We start from the raw sequence: 25116 nt of genomic DNA on the forward strand, positions 1-25116 counted from the left end.
ATTTGTGACAAGACCGTGGCTTGATCAAGACTTCACAGATATGACATTTGCACTGACTTGTGTAGCCCACTACATGTTTCGTATGCCTCGATACGACCGATCGAGGTTTACAGCGTTCCACAGTGGAAAATGGTATCGAAACTATAATTCCCGTTGATAAATCAACTCTTAGCGGCATGGACCGTACGCCCAGCCCTAGTCATCATACGAAGAGTTATAGTTCTCCATAAAGATACACCTCCGCCGCAGTGTACAATGCAATCAAAGCGTCTTTTAGCGAAACGCAATGCTACGCCGTTGTTGGGTCTGAGAGTAGATATAGGACGGAGCGATATAGAATAGGCCTATGTCACAGTTCTTTGTGATGTTAATCTATTTCGCACCTCTTTCTTCGTCTTTCCATTCCTTGTGAGTTCGTGTTTCTCATCGGGTCGTTTTCTGGGCTTTTTGTCGCCGTAAGAACAGCGACGCGGAGTATAAGAGGAGCCCGAAAACACTCCGACCTGACACATCGATCTCGCCTTCTGTCACATGCCAGCTTATTTTCCTGCATGGCTTTTTATCGTTTTATTTCACTTTTCATTCAGGGTGCAACTGTGGATGCATAGCAATTTACAACGTTGTAAATTGCTATGGTGGATGCCTCCTTTTATACATTGCCTCAGAGACCGGGAGGGTGCCTCATGTCCAAGACTAGGTAACTGCAAGTCGTTTCGAGACCTTTCTATTTTTTCATTGTATCGCAGTCTTGCGGTCTATTGAAATGATGAAATTGTTAATAATGAATTGAATTCAATTTAATAGTAATACCAGACCAAGGTGAATCATCGTCTTTGGTTTATTAGCAATTTTGATGAGCATGTCCCCGGAAGTGGTACCTGCGATATCTTAGTATTGTATCCAAGGGGCTGTCTGTATTTGAGACGACGAGAGTTGTTTTACACTTTGTACCACTACAAATAGATCAGGATATTATACGAGAACAAACTTTTGATTCATATTTTCCCATTGAGCTACATGATTTACATAAGAACGAGTGAGACGGTGCGTGACCGAAGTAGTCATGCATGGATTACGCTTTCGGGAAGAAAAGCTGGAAGCTGGAATGGAGATTCGGAACTCGACAACATTCATAGTTCAATCTGTTTGTTAGGACTTTAACGGACTACGGCGTTAATAGCTCGTTAATAGGTATAGTTAGACAGTTCCTCAAGAGAACGTGTGACTAACAGGAAGGGATAAAATAACACAAAATTTATAATTTAGACTGATTATCTTTGTTTAATATTTTGTATAGTCTTTCCGCATTGCCATTAGGGCATTTCCCACAACGTGGGAATTTTCCGCTTTTCGTGTGCCGTTGGAACGCAGCCCAGCCCGCAATGCATTGTTTTATCCTACTTGGTACCGGTAGCTGACAGAACAATAGTTGAACTGTATTCAATGTTGGCATATATGCATGAGGCTCATACTCATTATTATTTGTAATTAGCAATTTGTAACATCGAAATGCATATTCGGTTCGATTCGATAACCGTTTAAATTTTTGAGGCTGGGACCTAGCAAGTCAAATGTTATCACACAGATATTTGGTTGTTTTCAGCAATGAGTTGCGCGTGCCAGAAGGGTTTCTTGCATTGCATAGAATAATCAAGTAGGCCTGTAGTTGAACGGAGAGCTGCACGTGACTTTTCCATTTCCACTGTGGGTGGTGACTAAAGTGAAGACGCAACATTAATGCTGAAAGATCATGACTTGGCATATAAATATATTTGACATTTTCTGTGGTGAGGGATTATCAACCTGGAACACTACAAAAAAAATTAGACAAATTTGGTCTCAAATTTAAGAAATGAGGATGATTTGGTTTCATTTTCAGCAATTTCAGTCTCACTGATGAATTGAGGTCTTAAAATTGAGACTGATTCAGCTGTTTAAGACCATATATAATTGTCACAATTATTTGGTCTTAAAAATGAGACCAATAAAAGCATCCCATAAGACATATTGTGCTTATTAAGACAGTTTTTGATGTGTTAGTATTTTTGGTCTTGTTTTTAAGACAAATTTCGCTAATCAAGAAACGACATGATTTGTGGTCTTAAAAATGAGACCGGAAAGTTGACATGGGTCAGGAGCTCTAAGACAGTTTTTGTTTGTCAGTATTTCTGGTCTTGTTTTTAAGACAGATTTCGCTAATCAAGTAATAACATGATTTGTGGTCTTAAAAATGAGACCGGAAAGTTGACATGGGTCAGGAGCTCTAAGACATAACAAGCTTATTGAGACAGTTTTTGATGTGTCAGTATTTTTTGTCTTGTTTCTAAGACAAATTTCACTAATCAAGAAATGACATGATTAGTGGTCTTAAAAATGAGACCGGAAAGTTGACATGGGCCAAGAGCATAAGACATAACTGGCTTTTTGAGACAGTTTGTGATGTGTCAGTATTTTTGGTCTGGTTTTCAAGTCGGATTTCGCTAATCAAGAAACAACATGTTTGTGATCTTGAAAATGAGACCGGAAAGTTGACATGGGCCAAGAGCGTAAAATTAGACAAATTTGGTCTCAAATCGATTTTTTAGAAAAAAAAGTCTCAAAACCAATTAGTCTTACCAAGTAGGCCTACATTCTTTCTCAAGTCGGTTTTTAGCAAAAAAAGTCTTGAAGACCAATTAGTGTTACCAAGTACTTTCCGTCTCAAAGGTAAGACCCAACTTTATCGATAATGGAAGCACTGCTTTGGAGGCATCCTTTTCAATGTTAGGTTCTGAGTGAAGGGGGAGAGTGAGAGAGACCATGGGACAATACTTATCTAAGGACTTCACAGACACAGCTAGTTTATCGAGATAATTTTCAATGCTTCAGTTTTTTTGGTCTTGTTTTTAAGACGAATTGTGCAGTATTTTTGGTCTCATTTTACCCACTCACCATAAATGCTATTTTCGACTCAGACAACCATATATATATTGATCTGAATAGTGCATGTGAGTAGTAAGTGGCATGTACCTTGATAACTATATCTAGTGAATATCTTGTAAACTCCTTAGTACAGTATCATCCCAACGCCGCAAATTCTGGTCTCTCTCATGCTTCCCCTTCGCTCAGACCCTAACATTGATAAGGATGCCCCCAAAGCACCCCTACTATTTTCGATCAATTCTGGTCTTACTTTTAAGACAGAAAGTACTTGGTAAGACTAATTCGTCTTTAAGACTTTTTTTGCTAAAAAATCGATTTGAGACCAAACTTGTCTCATTGTTTTTGTAGTGAAGTATTTATTTAATTAAAGATATGAAATTTTAAAAGAACTGTGCCATGACGGACATGTACATCAAACATCATTAGTAATGCACTGGGTTTTGTTCCCTAGATGGTACCGTATGTAGGGTTACCATATGTCCTCTTTTATAAGGATTTTTCCTCCTTTTTCATGAAATCGAAAATGTCCTCCGAGGATGCCCATCATATATCCCCATGTTTTGGCAATTCTTCCTGGCTTTGACATCCAGGTCATTGGAGATAGATAGGCACAACTAAAATGCCATAAATGACGCAAAATCTGCAATGTGGGCATTTGAGCGGGTCTTCCGGGAGTCGGACAGGAAATTAGCCCCCCCCCCCTCCCTTTTTCTAGTCAGCACAAGAGGATTTCCTGTAAAAATTTTCGAATCACCCGTTTTTCTAATTCGGTAATCCAACTTAAATTGTGATTTGTAAAAAATGTCCTCTTTCCGGATCCCCAAATATGGTCGCCCTAACCGTATTGCAAACGGTACCCAATAATTATCATAGCTACTAATAATGACTTTGTAGTTTGAAAAACACCTTGAACCGGTTGATGTTCCGATGACGTCTAAAAACAAGTGATACCTGATAGACGATGAAAAACGTCGATAACTATTTCAAAACTAAATTGTGATCATTAAATTTACATGAAAAGGAAATGAGACCGGCATCTTTCGCACTTTAGATGCTTTGCAGTAGCAGCGTACATTGGTGTAATGAGGTGACAGTGAGAGGGTTGAATTCTCTCCTATATCAAAGTTGCAAACCCAATCCTTTTGAAATGCCGAGTCACACCAGCTATTGTACAACAGTATAGGCCTATACAGTATTATTCATCAATGTTTCATATTGTGTAGGCCTACCAATGATCAATGCATATCTGAAGTTTAGATGGTATGCAGTAAGTCATCTTAGAAACAATAGACTTCTGATTGCTGGAATATACGACTTAGTTGCATTGGACGCTAAAAATTGGAATTAATTGATGCACCTTCTTGAAGGATGAGCAACAAGAGGCTAAGAGTTGTTGACGAATTCGTCAGCGTTACAGGTATGGGAATTTGAGTAATTGCTGAATTCATGAGTGCCTTGAACTACCATTTCTATGCATTTGTATTCTGCGTATAATATGTTGGTGAATATGGCAGTAATGAATATCGTATGGGTGTTGAAACGTCCTCATTCCCCATGTGTAGGGGAGAGTGGGTAGGTATGGGCCACTGTTGAGGTGTGGGCCACTGCCATATCTGGTGACTGTGACATCACTTATGGTTGTCAAGCTCTGTGATTGTTAGAAAAAGGCTCCAGACTCACCCATGTTACTCACAGCCATGAGGCCAGCGGAGTTTTTGACTCAGCTAGAGATATGTAATTTTTGTGGTCTAAAGTAAATTTATTTGAAAATAGGGAATTTGGGTTTGAGTCCACATATGTGCATGTTTGGATTAGACTTATATATGGTGTGAAAGCTAGAGAAATATGCTATCTATAGAGTATAGTTTGAATGCTTTGTCAATCTCTCAGATCTTGAAATTATGGTAAGAATCCCCAAGATGGAGTGTTTGAGGTATGGGCCTTTTAGCAGGTTGGGGTATGGGCCGGCCCATACCTCAATAGGCTGGGGTATGGGACAGCATAACATATACCTGATATCAATATTTGAAGGATCCTATTAAATATATTTATCTCTAGAATACAGAAGGTGTTGGTCTCATCCCTCCCATATACAATCACTTGAAAGCAAATCATGAAACCCATAAAGAGGCCACATTTCAGAATCGGATCTGAGCTTGGCAATATGAAACGTTAAAGCATGGGAGGGGGAGAAGAATGCCGGCAGTACAAAATTGGTAGAGCTACATTAAACAGGTATATGGAAAAACAGGGGATGAGTCTCACATGAAAAAGATTTCAAAATCGTTTTCCAATACTGTCTTTAATGAAGAGGAGAAAAGTTTGTTAGCACAGTATGTCATCATATGCTCAAATATGTATCATGGTTTGTCACTCCCACTTAAATAAGAGATAGAGCTGTGACATTTGGATTTGATGGGGTAGTTGAGGTGAAAGAAACATGATTTGATAGTGATTTTCATGTTACATATTTTTCGCTATCTTGTTTCGTTATGTGTTATGGCTTACGATCAATACGGGAATTGAAATATATGAAATGTCCACTTCCAGCCCAGCTTTACATCAGTATAAACAAACTGTTGGTATCTGTGACAAGAGTTGAGGTTTGTAGGATATGAATGGCATTTATTGATTCAATACAGACAGCGGCCCATACCTCACCACCCCCCGGCCCATACCTGGTAGCCTATTTTTTATTTACAAAAATGATGTATTGTTACAAAATTTGATGTCACTTCCAAATACATGGGTATTTTAGCTTAATTCTACCAGTAATAGTTAGCCATATAACAAATGATCGTCTATACCGAAATTTAGGAGTATTAGACCAAGTTTGGATAAGTTATAGCTTTGTAAGATTTGGTGGCCCATACCTACCCACTCTCCCCTACTTCAATGCTGAAAATCTAAGGGAAATGGCGAATGCTGTGTGGACAAATTTGTTTACACGGAACTATGATTCGCGTTTGTAATCAAGTCACAAGTCAATCTTATTTTTCATATCTTTGGCTTGGTCAAGCCGAGTCATTTTCAATTCACTATCGAGTCGAGTCTGAATTGGGATGAAGAGGGTCGAGTCCGAGTCATGCAGTGTTCAGACTCGATTCCAAGTCATTGTGTTCAGCTTCTAGTTCAAGTCATGTACAACCCACTGTTTTACAACTCTACCCTCAGTGATATCGAATGCCTCGCATTCCGAATATACTAATTTTCCTCGCTTTTAACAGTTTCTGGCCCCATTTTCAAGTACCAGTACTGATAGACGAAGTACTAAAATAATGTGGTAACTTAACGAGCTAGGCCTATGCTTCGAAGCCACAATGAAATGCCAGTTTTGGCCGCCCGAGTCTCGAGTCAATACGCAATTCGACTCCAGTCAAGTCACCAAAAAAATCGCGACTAAAATCAGACTCGAGTCATTACAACCCTTCCATGATGTTGTGAATATTTATAAATTATAACCACGCCGAAGTCCCCAGGTCTACATAAAATTGATGAAGCCGCCTATAGGTAGTTCCCATTTTCTAAATTTGAGTATGCTTTCGTAAAATATGCAGGTGCTGATCCGGAGACCGCAAAACACCTTCTGGACGCGTGTTCTGATGATTTGGAAAGAGCTATAGAAATGTATTTGGACAATAAAAGTGAAACTACAGGTTTGTTCCGTGACAGATGGTTATTGTGTTGATATTTCCGATTAATGGGCATTGTTGCACATGGGCTTGAAGTGTTACGGACAGGCTCTTCTCTTTATAGCATAGATGCACATTAGCGCTGTACTCTACTGTACTGATTTATTATTTGTTATGCATCGTTTTTTCAGACAACTTCACAACTGCATGAGATAGCCAGGAGAATTTGAAAAATTGAATACAATTTTTAATATATTTAGATTTTTTTTGGTTGGAATTGAGTCAAATTTGATGCGCAGCCTCTTTTTAATCCAATCTAACAATTTTTAAACAACCCGAATGCTGTAATGCACAGTTTTCTTATTATCGTCATTTTTTTTTCTACATAACATTCTCTGGTCTGTGTGGAGTGAACAAATTCCGTGACTCGTAATGTATGCATGTGTCTCCCGCTCCCCCTAATGATGTTTACAAGCTTCATTTAGACACCAGACTAACCATACAAATCTAACGTAAAGCATTTAGAATAATGCCATCTTCATTTCCGATACCTTTACAGAGTCGCCCGCTGCTCCACCAAACGATACAAGCGTCCGAGCGCCTATTCCTCAAACCTCAGGTCGGTTACACAATACGCATTGTGTTTCTTTTTTCATTTTCGTTTCGAACGCACCGAGACTTGTGTGGTCACCACAAATGTTAGTAAATCAATCTTATATATATTTGTATTTACTGAAAAACATGTAGGGCTGGGAGGAGATTACAACTTCTGCATCAATGTGATGATTATACCTCTAAGAAGTGCTGAGCCCTCTTCGATTTCTAATCAAATATACAGATCAATATTGCACTCTAACCTGCGTTGCAGTGCTAGGCATAACCTCTATGTGGGTAGGGCTGTGCACGAAGTTCATACACTCTAAACTGGGAGTATTAATCCTAGTGAGAGACAATTTTTCAAGTACCAAAATTATAGGCTCCCTTTTTACTCGTATCAATGAAAATTTGTAATTGTTTTCCCATTGTGGATGCCTTGAAACCTGAAATGCAACAGAAACATGTGGCCTACTGCAGAGCTACTCATGTTAGCGGGAATGACATTTCTGTCAAGTCTTGATCGATCCACATCTTTTTCACGAAGTCCAATGAAATAGGTATATATGGTCGAAAAATACCAAATTATCTTTGTGGTGAATACCTGGCTTTATTTTCTGTGTGGTCGCGTAAAAGGTGCGTATCTGAATGTTCTGAATCCCCAATTCTGTTATGGTTATGATGTAATAATAATTGATTCTCGATCGAATGACTCGGGTTTACTCGATTTTGCCCAAGCCTACTCACGAGCACAAAAGTTTGCGAAGCCCTGGTTTTGAGAATGGTAAATTGAATACTTGTTCATATTTAAATAAACCCAAATATATTTTCCGCTGAAACTCGGCATGGTTAATCGCCAGCAACTATTAGAGAATTGAGAAAAATGTTATGCCAACAGGACTTTGAGTAAAATCTAAAAATGGTACATCAAGCTTAAGCTTTCTCTGTTTGCATCCATTGTTCGAATTTCTTATGCCGGTGACGTCATATTTGGTGACACGATTGTTGACATACAATGTTCTTTTCAATTCTCTACTAGTTGCTGACGATTACCCCTGACGAGTGTCAGCCGAAAATATTCTGGTTTATTTCAATATGAATATTGAATATACTATTCGATTGTATATTGAAGTTCTGTACCTCCAAGAAGCTATTCAAAATGCTGATTTATTGATACATACGGATTCAGCAGAAGGATACTTTTGATTCAGGGGTACTAATCGATGATCCCCATTATGCCGTCACAACATCTCGCGAGCGTTGGTCTTCCAGAAGAAGGCCAAGGTCTGTTTTCGACGGTTTCCGGGACTTCAAAGCCGAGACGTGTGAGTTTCTGGAAATTTTGCAGTTTTGAAAAAAAAAGTTGCAGACTGCGACTTTATTTTTGCTCATCGGCCTTTCTTTTTTGAAGCGTTGCAAGAAGGTCTGGTGTCGAATCATTCCGGCATGAACTCTGGGACGAAGCGTCTTGAAGATTTGTTTCGACCTCCGTTGGAATTAATGCACCGAGGAACTTTTGAAACGGTACGGAGTGTTTTTATCATGTTTGTTTTCAATAAAGGGAATGTACGCTACGGTACTCTTTGTTATGGGGTCAAGGAATTTTTATGTCAGTGACTTCATATTTGGTGATCCTACCGTAAAACTGTTGGTACAGAAAATTCTTATTATTTTTTTACAAAGTAGACTACATAAAATGTATATGTAATGTTATTTTCAATTCTCTACTAGTTGCTGATGTTTACCCCTGACGAGTGTCAGCCGAAAATATTCGGGTTTATTTCAATATGAATATATTATGCAGTTCTGTACCTCCAAGAGTATCTTCAATTAGAAAGTCCAGTATATTTTGACATCATTGAATATATTTTAAATTAATATTGTGTGCGACGCACACTGCAGCTGGGTGCCGAGGACTTCATAAATTATATTTATATGTTGATAAGTATGATATGCCTTTACATTGTTTTACAGGCCCGTGAATCTGGCCGTGCAACCGGCAAATGGTTGATGGTGAACCTTCAAAATGTGCGCGAGTTTTCTTGTCAAGTTCTGAATCGAGACGTTTGGAGCAAAAAGACTTTGCAAGATTTGATAAGGAAGCATTTCGTGTTTTGGCAGGTCGGAGGATGCGGTTTTTGTTCTCATTTCACTCTGCGATTCAGGACGTTGGCAAAAGTGAAATGGGCAATACAGTGTAGAGTTAATCTAAATTTTCAGGTTTTTAGGCAAAACTAGGCCTAGAATACCTACGGTACTTTTTTACTTGTAAATTACTACTTCAACTTCTACGGAAGTAGAAATTAGCGTCGTTACTTCTACTTGAGTGCCGACGATGACTACTTTGATCACCTCTGGTAAGGACCTTTAAAAACTAACTCAGCTAGATTCTATTATCGCTAATTGCCAGTGCTGAATAACAAATGAGCCAGGAAATATCAGAGACATGATCGGCATTTCAAAAGGTAGGAATTTCTAGTTTCCAACGTGAAGGGTGTCAAGATTCACACCGAACGACGACACATGTTTTCTAGTTGTACGTCAACTAAATTTTATTTTAAATACTCACTTTTCAAAATACGCAACTAGAACTACCACTACCGAATTTTCAGATTACGCAACTAGAACTAGAATTAGAACTACTCGCTTTTCAAAATACATTACCGGAACTAGAACTATTCACTTTTCAAATCAACTGGAATTAGAAATACTATAAAACCAATAGTCAGTTGACCGTTAACTGACTATATTGGTAGTTTATGCATGTTTTTCGTGTTGTCTGTTAATAAGGTCGGAAATCATATTTTCAACAGGTATACAGCGGCAGCACGGAAGGCGAAAGATTCACAACATTCTATCCTGTCAACGGGTGGCCCCACGTCTCGATACTTGACCCACGGACAGGAGAGAGACTGGCCGTATGGAAAGATGTGAACGCGAATACTTTTGAAACCAAAGGTTTGTTTGCTACGTGAATCCAACACCCCCGGCTCTTGACCTACAAGGAACTGAGTCTGCAATTGGAACTTTACCGTCTTTTTCAGTCGCAGAATTTCTCGCCGATCACGGTGCTCTAATCCAAGAGGAAGAAGAGAGTAACGGCCCACCGAGCAAACGCTCCAAGGTGATGATATGAATATATTATTCAATTGTAGATATTGAAGTTCTATATCTCCAACAGTCACTTCAGATCAGACTTGGACAATTGGGTAACTATAGTTGTCTAAATAGACTAATTAGAGGAAAATGCCGGTATTCTAATTTGAATCTAATTTCTGGTTTTCCTGAAAATGCTACATAAGAACTGTATAGCCTACCGCAGTGCAAGACGAGCTACAAGCTCCCTGTACAGACATTTGACATGCTCGTGCTTATGGGAAGAAACGCGATTTGATTTTTGCTGTATTTCTTTATAATTCGTAATTTAATTCAATTTTGTAATTTTTGCGCATTCTGTCTAGCTATTATTCTAATTCTAATCAAATTTTTTAAAAAACTAGCTGTCATTCTGATTCTAATCAAATTAGGAAAAATTTTGTAGCTATCATACTGTACCTAACCTAATTGGTAAAAATAAACTAGCTATCATTCTAATTCCAATCAAATTTGGAAAAACTGTATGAACAATATATTCGTCCGAAGAATTCACGACTACAACGCAGGACATTCTCTCAGAGTTAAGTACCAGACAGTGCAGCCTATACCCCAGGACAACTACTCGTCTGAGTTCTACTTACAGAGACATAACCTTATAAGTTGTTGCAGTAGCTATCATACCAATTCTAACCAAATTGTGTAAAAAATAGCTGTCATTCTAATTCCAACCTAATTTGTAAAAACAAACGTAGCTATCATTCATTCTGATTCTTATCAAATTTGGAAAAACTGTGTAGCTATCATTCCAATTCTAACCAAATTGTGTAAAAAATAGTTGTCATTCTAATTCTAATCAAAGTTGGAAAAACTGTTTCTATCATTCTAATTACAACCTAATTTGTAAAAACAAATGTAGCTATCATTCATTCTGATTCTTATCAAATTTGGAGTAACTGTGTAGCTATCATTCTAATTGTAATTTGGGAATAGCAGAAAATTTTTCTCGTTGACCGACTCTAATGCTTACCTGATATCAAAATGTGCGATTTTTCAGACGGAAGACTGCTCTCTGATCGACAAATCCGAAGACTCTCAACTGGCCGCAGCTATCGCCGCGTCGTTGGCCGAATCCAAACACACGCCACGCGTACAAGTGTCGGATTACGACGACGAAATCAGCGATTGCAGCGGTTTCGACGTATCAGAAGCAGACGACATAGTCATCGATGACTCCGATTCAAAAGACAGCATAGTCACGCACTCAAAACTGTCCGAGACAGATCGTAAACTAGTCGATCAGACTAAGGTCGACCAGAATTTCTTTAAAGCCGGAAATAACGATGACTCGATATTGCAAAACGGAAATACGCACACGGACGAACCCGGCGAAAAATTATACAAAAAAATCAAGTCCAAACTGAAAATCGGCAGCGTTCCCAACGGGAAAGACATGAGTCGGTTGACGGAGGATAAATTTTCAAACGCGAAATCGAACACTTTTGCGATCGATCCGAAAGATATTTGTAGGATTATGATACGGTATCCGGACGGCGCACGCGAGGAAATTCAGATGGACGTCAACTTGACGGTTCAAGTGAGTTTTGTTTTGCTTGGGATGTAAATTTGACACTTGAACGTGGATTTTTATCTTGATATTTCCTGGAGATGTCATGTACTTTCTGAGTACTCGGGTAATGACTCGAGTCAGGACTTGAGTCATTTTCTTAAAATTGGAAAATGGCCAATGACATGACACATAACACATTCTATACAACTCATTCAATTCTCCAATATCAGGACCAATAATTGAAAAATAGGCTCAAAAATTGTCTTTTATCGGATTGAACAAACAGGTATATCATGAGTATGTTATGAATCCAAGGCCTCCGATATCACCTAAGAGTTTTACAGGGGTGAGTTGAACCTGACTTGAACTCTATACTGAACCGTAAACACAATGACTTGGACTAGGACTTGGAGACTTGACACTGTGACTCGAGTCAAAACCATTAAAGTTAGATTGACTTGTTACTCGGAACCTTGTGACCTGGTTGCAACCCTGGATTTTGCCTGCTTGCGAGTTTTTAGGCAACACCACTTTTACTTTCTCTCCAAGTATTTGAGTTGGTCTTACCTAACTTAATATACAATCGAATAATATAATCATATTGAAATGAACCCGAATATTTTCGGCTGACCGACCCCTGACGAGATTCGGGTTCATTACAATATGAATATACTATTCGATCGTGTAATTCAGAATTTAATTCAATCCCAAAGCTTTTGCAAATTCAGTCGTTCTAATTCTTATGTCATTTGAGACAGGTGAAATATTTCTAGCTGCCCAACCCTACCCTGGAATCTACATGCTCGATTCTTTTGCAGGCGTTATTGTCAGAGTTAATCGTCAAGGGCTACCCTCGTGAAGACTACGATCTCCTCACGCACTTTCCACGCAAAAACGTCTACTCGCAGGGTTTAGACAAGACTTTGAAAGAGGCGGGTTTATATCCGAGGTCTGCAGTATTTGTGGAAGAGATTGAAAGATGATGTTGTGGTTTCGCGTAGTAACGCGACTCTACATTATTTGGACTCGTAAACGCGCAGGGCTGGACAAATTCAAGTGCCTGAGTGGTTTGATTCTGATTAGAGTATTAGGATTTGAGTCGAGTATCATTCATAAGCACATAACAGTATGAATGGCGTGAAAAGTTCAAACACGTACCTTTTATGCGACCACAAAGAGTTTAATGCGAGTTCAACATCACATTAAGGATGAATTGGTATTTTTCAACCCGACCTATTTCATTGCACTTAGTGACAATGTTGTGGGTTGATCGTGACGTAACAGATATGTCATTAACTCTAACGTGTGTAGCTTTGTGCTACATATTTCGTACCGTATGCTATGATACGAGTCATCCAGGTTTCAAGGCTTGACAACTTGATAATTCTAATCTAATCTATGAAATGTCTCTTTGCTTTACTTTTAATTGTAATCTAATTTCTAGATTTCCTGAAAATGCCGCAGGAGAATTGTATCGTGGAAAACTAGCAAAGCTTGCTGCACTTGCCGTTCCCATGGTTATGGGAATGGACCTGATCTGATATGAACTAAAATTCAATGGATGCCCACGTTTTCATGAATTCAGCGATTCTATTTCTAATCTAATTTGAAGAAAAACTATGTAGTTATATATCTAATACTAATCGAATTAGAATAAATGTGTAGTGATAATTCTAAATCCAGTCTACTTTAAAAACGCTGAACATTATCTAGTTGTCCAAGTCTGCGTTTCACAGTGAAAAATAGTATCGAAATTATAATTATCGTTGACAAATGAACTGTTAGTGTCGAGGAGCGTATCATTTCTGTGCTGGACTCGAATCATTAAAGATAATACTCGGTTCAGATTCGAGTACTCGAATCGTTCTGCCCAGCCCTATTAACGAGTTGTATTTTGCATTCGGACGCTTATGGTCCGTCCATATCACAGCCGTTATAAACGTACGTTAAGCCATCGATTACAATAGGTTCGGTGGTCATCAGAACCCAAGCCTTTTTCTCGTTGGCTTCATAGGCTATGTGTAATGTTTCTCGTTGATAAATACACGCGAACCATCGCTATCTGTGTGTTAGCTTTATCATCATTGCAAAACACCACAAAACTGCTACAAAGAAAAGATAGGAAAGTGTCGAAACGACTTGGAGTAGTCTTTGTGATCAGACACCCACCTGGTCTAGGCGATGTAAAAAAGGAGGCATGCACCCAGAATGAAGAGTTTAGGAAGATAATATACAAGGACATGTGACAAAAAGGGGTGGCGAGGTCGATATGACAGGTCGTGGCCGGTAATATCGAGAGCTGACTGGCATTGCTTCAGTGGAAGCTGAATGTATTTCGAGCCGAATGTGATCACTGGACGTAGGCCTACATATGGTACGGAAAGGTAGTAGGGTAACCTTACCTGTGATCCCCAGTCATTAGTTTAGGGGGTGAAGAAGCTATGATGAGCTTTTGATAATGGGGCGATGAATCAAAAAGTTTGAGCACTGGTCATACTAGTAGGGTAGGTTAGCTAGGATTTGTCTTCCTTTTGTAAGAAATCTAAGATATCCTCGTTTTGGCAATTCGTCCTCCTTTATACCTTTGAAAAATCACGATTTCGACGGCAGTGTTGGCAAGATTGACTAAAGCAGGGGTGTCAAACTCAAATTGCGTCGCGAGTCGGATTCAAACCGATCGCGGGCCGGTTCAGTCAATCGCGATTCCGGTTTCTCTGGAGGCCGGGGACCTTTTGAATCGGAAGTAACACAGCAGTGCGACCACGGATATATGAATTATATTTTTGTGTAACTACCTATTCTCCATGTAAACTGCATATAACGGTCCGCATTGGCGTTTTCGCTTCGGTGAATAACTACTTTATGATGGATTTTTCCATAAAACTCTGAAAGAAGTGTGCCCTTTTTTGCTTTCACGAAATTGGGTGTCAATGTTCCTTATTGTGGTAACTAGAACGAGACCAAAACACCGCAGTCGGGTGGTAATAATGTGGCCTATTAACATGCTCGACATTTGCTGTTTAGAGGACTATCTAATCCTAATGGATGTATTACCTACAAAAATCTCTCAAAATTTGTTACATGTGCTGGGTAATATAAGCATTTATCGATCTATTCAGAATTGCTTCGCGGGTCGCATTAAATCGTCTGGCGGGCTGGATGCGGCACGCGGGCCGTATGTTTGACACCACTGGACTAAAGGGAAAGGTCAATGCCAACCGATATTACATGAGAACGTGTCTGCCGAGGGTAGAGTTGGAAAAATGATCTCCTTTTTTTTCTTTTTGTTGTTGTTGTTAGTCAACCTAATAATAAAGGTTTTTAAATTTACTATTTTGTAACTTGTCAAAAGTGTCCTCTTCTTCGAATCTCAAAATATGGTAACCCTAGATATACGAGACTTCAATACGTCATATAGAATGTGTCGAGTGATGCGCAATGAATCGAGTACAAGTCGAGTCAAACACGTAAGCCGAGTCTAATCATTACAACCCTGAAAAAGACTAGAATAATCTAGTTTCCCAAATCTGGTTAGCACCTCACGTGGCTCTTGTCGACATTGAATTGAGTAAAACTATAATTACGGCAAAGGTTGACGATGATAGCGTTTCTTTATTGCCAGCAGTTTAACTTATGACTACTCACGAGCCTATCTGTGACCCGACTCCCAACGACAATGCTAGAGTTGCAGCTTGGACGAATGCTGTTCGTGTTCAGTTCAGCGATCCACTTTGGACACGAAACGTGAAGCATTCAAAGCGGTTCAACAATTGGACACGAACAGTATCTGTTCGCCACTAGTTAATATAGCCGGCGGCTCTGAGCTGGCTTCAACACAGGCTCGTTATATTGAATGCTTTTGCTTACGCGTTATGGAAGCAGGTTCGGCATTCATAAATATCGAAGCGATTTCATTCATGCGTCAGTAAACGATGCCACTGCCGAGTTTTGATCGCAATTCACAGAGTTGAGACCTCTAGCTGAGTGATGGATGCAACAAGAAACCAGATGCTTTTCCCACGTCTCCATTTATAACCAACCAGCGAGCCTAGAACAGTCCAATTTTAGAGAATGAGTCGAATGTCAAAACTATTGATGATAGTACTAGTTACAGCAACAGGAGCATCATTCTTCCGTTATTTTGGCAGGTAAAATTCATTCTTCAATATCTTAGGCTACTTTGTGATAAAATGTGATATGTAATAGCAACGTATAAATAAGCTGTAGATAAGCTCGAGAGTTGCGGAATAGTCTTCATACCTTTACGCAATTTATCAAACTTTGACTTCTGCATTTCATCACTTCAGATTTCGGGTTTTCAAAACGAAATTATCTGATGTTGATGAGAGATGGTCAGGGATCATTCGATCTGCAACACGGTTCAATAATCACACGCTACGCTGCAGAGGTGACATACCTTATTCCATATTTTAGCGGGACGTTAGACTCAGTAGTAACTAATCAACCAACCAACCAGTTAACACACAACAGAACACCGGTATCACGATTCATGCCGATCGGCGACACGTGTTTTCTAGTTGTCTGGCAACAAAATTTTATTTTAAATATTCAGTTTCCAAATACGCAACTACTCATTTTTCAAAATAGGCCTACACAACCAGAACTACTCGCTTTCCAAAATGTGCAGCTGGAACTAGAACTACTCGCTTTTTAAAATAGGCCTACGCAACTAGAAGTAAAATTATAACTACTCACTTTCCAAAATATACCACTAGAATGAATTTGTTGATTAGCAAATATGACAAAATTAGAGCAAAGATTTAATTTGCATTCGCAGTGAAAAGAATTGGTTGTTTTGTGCCAATAAAGACCTCGCAAGACAAATACCACTTCAGAATGTTTTACGCTGGACCAGGAGTCGATACTGAGCCGATGTGCTTCGATTGGTGCTTCGATGGGTTGTATTTATAGATTTTGAAATAGAATTCATATGTTGGTGAATCAATGACTCTAAATTTCTTAGCGGTGGAAATTACGTGGGATTTAACGAAAAAACACACGCGTGCGTCTGCAGCCCAGAGTTAGAAGGATTCATATCGAACCGTCAATATAAGCGTTACGCGAATCAAAGTTGGGATGCGGCAGATAAATGCAGAACCACGGAAAGTTATCGGGTTTTCAAAAAATTACGCGACTGCGATAAAGGTATAGAGGAAATACGTCTTTTGCCTGTAGATTAGGGTTGTTCCAAAATAACTTTTTTTTATAATTTTTGCGGCTATTTGATAAAATTTTTAGGTCGACTCAAAACATGTTGTACTCCAAATATGGCTCAAAATTAAACATGTAGATGTGAAGCTATAGAAGTTTGCAAATTTTGAATTTATTATACAGGTTTCGACTCGATTATGGACGCTATAGAAATTTAAATCTTAATTTAGATTCGGACGTATGGACATGAATCTCAAAACCGTAACAGGATTTGAATTTCAATATAATAAATACGCTCAACTTTACTTCCCTTCCCATCTTCAGGGGTGACCGAATCTTCACTGGAGAAAGATTTGATTGGGTGCATCGATGTTGACCTTGTGTCTAACGGAGCTATGGTGTTGCTGAGAGGTTCGTTTCTGAGCAAGGCGCAGTGCGTTTTGAATTGCGAGAATCGGGAATTTACCATCGCGATACCCGTTCACAGCAGGAGCTGCATTTGCTCAGACTACATTTCCCTGTAAGCTCATACATATATATTATTAGGGGCCTAGCCTACAACATACATGCAATAATATACCAAGAGATTTTGAGGTAGAGCTATATTATACAATAGAATAATATATTCATATTGAAATGAACCCGAATACATTCGGCGGATACTCGTCAGGGGTAGGCTTAGTCAACAACTAGTAAAGAATTCAAAAGGACATTGCATATCAAGAATCACCAAATATGACGTTACCGGCATGAAATTCTGAATAATCAATGTCATCAGATTGCCTTTTCAAATAGGTTCAAGGTAATTTTCAATTCTCTACTAGTTGCTGACGATTACCCCTGACGAGTGTCAGCCGAAATGTTTGGGTTTATTTCAATATCAATGTATTATTCAATTGTATATTGAAGAATGAATACTTCGGTACTGAACTCCATGATAATGCAACACTTGTTCGTTTATTATAGAGTAAATTTTACAGATTTCATCGGCAGAAGAGTTAACCAATTAAAAAACTTTCAGCTTTTCCGAATTATCATTACTGGATTCACAAAATCTCAGAAATCGAATTGAAATAACCGAGCCTGGAAATACAACAAAAATCAAGTGCAGTTTCGCACTATGCATTTCTCCTGTAGCATTTTCAGGAAAACCAGAAATGGGTCAGAAGTATGATGTGAGCATGGACATGGACATATTTCACAAATTAAATAAAATTAGATTACCGGCATTTCGCACACTAATTGAACAACGAGAATTATTTAATTGTTCAAGCCCGATCGACAGATCTCTCCATTTTAAAAAGATTCCAGAAAGCGGAAAGTATGCCCAGCGTCTTGCACGGGTGCACTGCAAACGGAACGAAAAGACAGCTGGCGGTTTATCGAACCGCACGGGAAGACACTTCTTGCCTTGTGAGCTTCTACGAAAATTACGAAACGGTTCCGGTTATCGCTCTGGTCAGCTTCCCCGGATCCGGAAACACTTGGATCCGGCATCTCATCGAGATAACCACGGGGATTTACACCGGGAGCGTTTACAACGACATTAATCTCTACGAAGGAGGTCGGGAATTTCGAGTTGAGTTTATTGTTAATAGAATCGAGTCGGTATCACGATTTGAAAGAAATATCGGCATCGGTCATTAGAGATGAAACAATATCGGTAGGCTTATGTTCGTGACGTTGTATTTGTTGTATTTCATTGTAATTCAGAATAGAATTCAATTTCCAATTTTTTCCCAATTCTAGTCCAATTTGGGGGAAACGGTGTAGCTATCATTCTAATTCTAATCTGATTCGGAAAAGTTGTCCAAGTTCGTCCATTGCGCCGACTTCCAAATTTAATCAATGTCTGCACATTTTGTTGCAGGATTTCTCGGGGAATTAACAAGTCCAGAATCCAAGCGCTCTATCGTGGTCAAAGACCATCTGTTCAAGTTGAAAATCAGAGAAGATTATAAAGCTGCGATCGTGCTCATCAGAAATCCTTATCACGCAGTCAAAGCCAACTGGGCCAGAATATCAACCAAAAGCCACACGGCCAGCGCCGACCAGCAAGTTTTCAACTCCGCAAGTACGGCGATAATAATTGATTGGACCCGATCATATCGAGTGATATAGATCAGTATCGGCCATTAGAAGTAAATAACGCCGTAAATTTATAGTCAAGTAGAAGTAGAAGTAGAGATTTACAAGTAAGTAAAATGTGAGTATGGTAGGCCTAGTTGTGTAGGCTTACCATATTTCGGAAATGAAAAAAGAGGACAATTTTTCAGAAATTTCAGACATGCAAAACTGGAGAAGAATTCTCAAAAACAGGTAAATTTCGCCCGCTTCATGATCGGTTGACTAAAAAAAAAAAAGGTCATCACTTCCGCTCAGAGCTCAAAAACACGTTTTTAACTCCACATTGCTAGGTGGATGACTGAAAAAAAAAAAAAGGTCTTCATTTCGCTCAGAGCTGAAATCACCGCATTTTCCTCCGAAATACCCGCCGGAGCTTCACTTCTGCGCTAATTTGCGGCATATCACTCGCAATTTCCTCTATATCTGACCTAAATTTTCAAAAAAGAGGACAAAATCTCAAAAAAGAGGACAAAAGGGCGTCCTCCGAGGACACTTTCAAAAAAGTCAAAAAAGAGGACAAATCCTCTTAAAAGAGGACGTATGGTAAGCCTATAGTTGTGTCTAAAATACTGGAAACTGGCAAGTAGAAGTAGTCTAAAACATAACCACGTCAGGAAGTAGTGCAAGTAGGTAAAATCCACCTGAAGTAGAAGTAGAGTGCTTCGGAATTGACCAATTCTGGAAACAATCGATATTCGGAACCTCTACTTTAGAGACGTCCGATATCGGATTTTTCAGCCGATACCGATTGTTCCGATAACTATAGCACCGATAAGACCGATATATTCATCCGATATTAAAAAAATATTGCATGTTAGACTACTTCTGCTTCTACTTAATACTTTTCAGTTTTTTAGGTAAAATTAAGTCTAGAATACTAACGTTTTTACTCACTCGGAATCACCATGCACTTCTTCGACGTTATTTCTACTTCTACTTGAGTACCAAAGATAAGTACTTTGACTACTTGTAAGCTATAACAAATGGATGAATATTCCCAGGTCGCAGATAATACTTGCAACTCTTTTACTCTGGAGCTACTCTCTCGTTTCGCCAGACAGCATTGTTGCGTCCCAATGCCAATCTCCATAACAATGAAAAATTTGAGGCTGATTGTGGGAGTTCCACGGCCACGAGCGGAATAAAATTTATATTTTGGTAATCAGTGTAGTTGTAGAGCCAGCTTTCGATTGATACCCGTTTTACCAAATTTAATGCTCGGCAAAACGGTCAAAAATGACCGTCAAATTGCCTGTAGCCAAATGGTAATTGTGACGTTATGTAATTTCACTGAGGCGTGAGATTTGCTTGTGTCGACACCATATAGGACACTATGGTCGCACTAAAACGCACTTTACTACATGGCGCTGGTGTACGTACAGCGTTAAACCATTCGTGTAGCGTTTTAATACCGGACCAGCACTCATTAATATCAAACCATGCAGTCGAGTTATTAAATGGAATCTTAAGATGGCACGATCATTCGAAAAGGTAACTACGCTACCAGTCCGTCCGACGGCATCGACCAAAAACCAGAATTTACATCACAGAGAATTAGGAGTTGAATCAATGTTATTCACGTGCAATGCGCCGTGTGAGTAACGAAATACGCTACGCACTGGCCTGGCAAGTTTGCAAGTCACACACGACAACTCTCGAAGATAAGGTTTCAAGCAGACAATAATAAAGATTACAAACGCGAAATCGCACAGCCAATCAGTAATTGTCTCTTGCGGTTTCTGGCTTCGCGTTGATTAGCTCGCATCGCGACAATTGTTTGCAGATTAAAACAGCGATTTTGGCGGCATTGGTACATTTCCCGATTTACGTTCGTGAAGCATTTTCGGAGTACATCGGTCAATTCGTAAATTCAATGAACATGTCGACGGTCGCCATCTCGCCAACACATACTAATTGAATTGCGTGTTGACGGCTGCACTTATAACGGCCGATAGCGATATTTTTTCAAACTCTACATACTGGCTGATCATTTGTTAATTTATTTTGCAGAATTCTGGAAGTTTGCAAATCATTCCACTTGGTTTTGGGCCGATTCGATTCAGAAGGTCGTGCAGCAACCGATGAGAATACACGTCGTTTATTTCGAAAATCTGCAAAAAAATGCGGCTGCAGAAATGAGGCGTATCGGCGAATTTTTACAACAGCACACACGCATCGAAAACTTTGAAAAGCGTCTGATATGCATGCAGCTGGATAACGTCGGAAATTTCAAACGACCGCCTACAAAGCTGAATTTTAACCCGTTTTCGAAGGATTTGATTGAAATTTTCGACCGCCTTATTGAGCGAACCAATAGAACGATTTTAGGTCGAAATTACACGCCTCTACCTCCTTCTTATACTGCCAATCGCACATTTTAACGAATATATATTCACGCATTCTTATTTGGGTCTGCGTAATACTTCGCCTTGGCAAATCTATTTGACTGATTACACTGGTCAACAAATTTTTTTTCGTTTCTTGTTGCATGAGATTTTTTAACTTATTCTACACAATTTTAGGATGCTGATTTCAAATCTGCAATCAGTTTCTTCATGCATGCTCTAGTTTTCATGCAATCGACAATTTAATTTTTTCGTTTGTGGCACATATTTAGTGCATAAATCTGATCTGCATCGAACACTTTTTATCTATTCAGCCCTTTATACGACCTGTTCCGCACTCTGATAGATTCCCTTCTCCAGTCTTTAGTGGTTTTACATTTTCTGAAGATGAGGAAACTGAATCGCAAAGGGAAGAGGTTATGGAAATGGAGTATAAAAGAACAGATACAGGATCTGAATCTGAACACTCTTCTTGTGAAACCAGAGCAGCTGTTCAGCAGTTTAATCAATCAGAACTGAATGACTTCACACGTTATTTAGATTTGTCCAAGCAAGCAGCTGATCTCTTAGCCTCTAGACTCAAGGAAAAACAGGTTCTAGATCAATCTGTAAAGGTATCCTTTTTTCGAAAAAGAGAAGAACTCTTTCTTCCCTATTTTTCAGAGGAAAATAAGCTGGTATTTTGCAACGATATACCTGGTCTTCTCGGACAATTGGGTATCTCCTCGTATGATCCAGGAGAATGGCGATTGTTTTGGACAGTTCCAAGCGCAGCCTCAAGTGTGTCCTTTTACACAATGGAAATGTTTATGGAGCTGTTCCAGTTGGTCACTCCACTGTCTTGAAGAAACGGCATGATGACATTAAAACTGTTATGGGTTTGCTCAGATATCATGAGCACAACTGGATCATTTGTGTTGACCTCAAAATGGTTAGTTTTCTGCTAGGTCAGCAAAAAGGATACACCAAATTTCCATGTTATTTATGCATGTTGGACAGTAGAGTACGTGAAAAACATTGAACACAGAAGGAGTGGCCCTTACGTGAAACATTTCAAGCTGGCATGCCTAATGTAACACACAACCCAATCGTAACAGAGACAAAATTGTTTTTCCGCCCCTGCACCTCAAACTAGGTCTCATGACACAGTTTGTTAAAGCTCTAAATCCTGACAATGAATCCTTTCGTCATCTTCTTCATACTTTCCCTACTTTGTCATATGATAAAATAAAAGCAGGAGTGTTTAATGGACCACAGATACGTACACTTATTCGTGACCAAAACTTCATTCAGAAAATGAATGTCAAGGAGAAAGCTGCATGGCTATCTTTTGTAGATGTTATCAAGAACTTTCTCGGCAACAGAAAGGCTCCAAACTATGAAAAACTTGTATCCAAGATGCTCTCAGGGTTTCGTGATTTAGGATGCAACATGAGCATAAAAGTACATTTCCTGTACAGCCACCTGGACAAATTCCCTGAAAACCTTAAGGCTGTCATTGATGAACAGGGAGAGCGATATTCCACTAGGATCTCATGACAGTGGAAGAACGCTACCAAAGGTCGGTGGGATCGACATATGAGGGTGGATTATTGTTGGGGCATCAAACGTGACTGTCCTCAAAACGCGTACAAACGCAAATGTTATAAGAGAATTTTTTTCCGGGGTTGGAGAATAATTGAATTTTTTGCATCTTTTCATCGATAGCTTTAAGTTTATACTGTGGATTGTCATCATTCTTTTCAATGTCATTTTCCAACAAAAACTCGCTTATTACATGTATTTTACCAGCAAAAATGTTCTTTGTTACATTTTTTCAAACATTTGGTGCCTAATTGTCTGTAAATACAATGGCTGGTGGTAACACAATAATTTCTGGGTACCTATTATTGTTTTGAGGTTGGTTATTCGACTATAAGCAAGAACATCATTTGACAAATCAAGTAATTTTTCAGAAAATTTGAATTTAGTAAAAATAAAATAAAAAATCTAGATTTGCAGAAAATTTAGACCTTGCAGAAAAAAACTAAGGTCAGATTCGGATTCAGCGCCCCCAAATTAGGTAAGAACAAGTGTTGGTAGAAATGCAACAAAATTTTTGTTGACCAGTGTTATAACTGTGTTTCTGAGCTATTTTTGCGCATTCCATCAATTAAACTATTTGACCAAACTTCTGCTGGTACTGGCTGACCTCGGCCGAGGCCACCCAGTCAACAAAAGTGTGCATATTCAATGCCGAACTACGCGAAGACAGAGCAAGAGAGATGCGAACACACCCATTTTGACACTACAGCACCTTTGATGTACAAAAACTGATCGCTCTCGAATTCAGAAGATCTATCGCCTTTCCATCGGTCGGCCAGAGAGATTTGTGTCAGCGTTATTAACCAATCGAATTGCGCTTGATTATCACGCGGCAAATGCTTCTTCTTTTGTGTTCGGCAAATATACCCTGGCCGGTCATGATAAGTGCTGTTCTATGGCCGGTCATAAGAGATTTCATGGTCGGTCATGAAATGGACGTGTCTGGGGGTTGGTGTAATTAAAAAGAGTTATCAATGTTTCTTGTTCACCAATATTTTGAATAATTACGCGGAATGAATATTATTTTTGTACATTAACTCCAACTTCCTAGTTGCCTATACGGTCCCCATATTTTGAGATCCGGAAAGGAAGACACTTTTTCACAGGCTATACAAAAGTTGCTATATAGTGGACTATTGTAAATGGGTGGTTTTTCAATTTTTCAGATCTGACTCCAGAAATAGGCCTACCCGTCGTCCGTCCTTTTCGGTCAAAATTTTACGTCCTTCGCGGTCTTTTCGGGCATTTAGGCCAAAAATCAGGACAAAATGTCAAAAGGAGGCTATTTGGGCGAAGGGATGAGACATTTATTCAAAAAGGAGGACGCATGGCTAACCCGAAACAAATGCAGCATGATGAGTTAGCTGACATTCGGACTCCATTCGCTTCCCGGACTCTGTGTATAGGAAACAGGAACCGTTTTCGATTAATTCTCCCTATGTTAATTTAGCATAAGGAAGGTGATTTCACTCCTAAAATACGAACTACTTGTTCGCTCGAGTTAAAGCCGCTGCCCTTGGAGTGGAATTTTACGAGGTATGTGGGCTCATTTCGAAGGGTACTATGCCATACGGGCATACTTTACGCGCCAATTCGATTACCACTCATTCCATATAATTACTAGCAGAGCCATTGAGTATCAACCTTGAAATTTTGCGTAGTACTAGATGGCATGTATACAATTTCATGACATCCGACAGTACGATGGAGGCTATCAATATGTCGAAAGAAGTTAGTCTTATATTCTATTCTGAAATAATCAGGGTTTTATCAGGACTTCCCTTCATAGAAACTTGAACAGAATCACTAATAACTCCTCAAGTTTAGTCAAGTAACTCTAATTTGAAAGTCGAGTACTAAACCTTATTTTCCGCAAGTATGATAGAAGCTATCGGTCGATATTCAAACGATTCGCAAATTTGCTGGAATACAACTACAATTAGAGATTTCAAAGTGATTAATATAGGTGGTTATGTTTGTACATTATTTATACACCCTTCTACTTAGCGGTTTTTCAGGGAAAACTACCTACATTTAGGACTTCCATATTTTAAAGTAGTTTGGGGTTCGGTTTGTA

General features: G+C 39.2%; 2 protein-coding genes across 3 annotated transcripts; both read left to right on the top strand.

Moving 5' to 3' along the window:
- Positions 1-1515: 1515 nt before the first annotated feature.
- On the top strand, positions 1516-13872 carry LOC145440661 (UBX domain-containing protein 7-like). Of its 2 annotated transcripts, XM_080318373.1 has the most exons (12): positions 1516-1787; positions 3974-4071; positions 4289-4339; positions 6480-6578; positions 7114-7173; positions 8360-8473; positions 8560-8672; positions 9123-9269; positions 9962-10106; positions 10193-10272; positions 11299-11838; positions 12630-13872. In XM_080318373.1, exons 3-12 carry the CDS (start codon positions 4291-4293, stop codon positions 12792-12794), a joined length of 1512 nt encoding a protein of 503 aa, XP_080174499.1. In that variant the 5' UTR covers positions 1516-1787; positions 3974-4071; positions 4289-4290; the 3' UTR covers positions 12795-13872. The 2 variants fall into 2 exon arrangements, with proteins under 2 accessions (XP_080174499.1, XP_080174498.1); XM_080318372.1 differs by lacking the exons at positions 1516-1787; positions 3974-4071 and having other exon boundaries at positions 4113-4339.
- Positions 13873-15681: 1809 nt separating this feature from the next.
- Positions 15682-21560, top strand: LOC145440662 (sialate:O-sulfotransferase 2-like). Its single transcript, XM_080318374.1, has 8 exons — positions 15682-15959; positions 16119-16219; positions 16610-16730; positions 16796-16977; positions 17308-17503; positions 18288-18547; positions 18854-19057; positions 21121-21560. The coding sequence occupies exons 1-8, from the start codon at positions 15883-15885 to the stop codon at positions 21489-21491; spliced, it is 1512 nt and encodes a 503-aa protein (XP_080174500.1). The 5' UTR covers positions 15682-15882; the 3' UTR covers positions 21492-21560.
- The last annotated feature ends 3556 nt before the right edge of the window (positions 21561-25116 follow it).

This window comes from Botryllus schlosseri, chromosome 6, assembly GCF_051294905.1.
Source record: "Botryllus schlosseri isolate E-star chromosome 6, Bs_hap1, whole genome shotgun sequence".
NCBI lineage: Eukaryota > Metazoa > Chordata > Ascidiacea > Stolidobranchia > Styelidae > Botryllus > Botryllus schlosseri.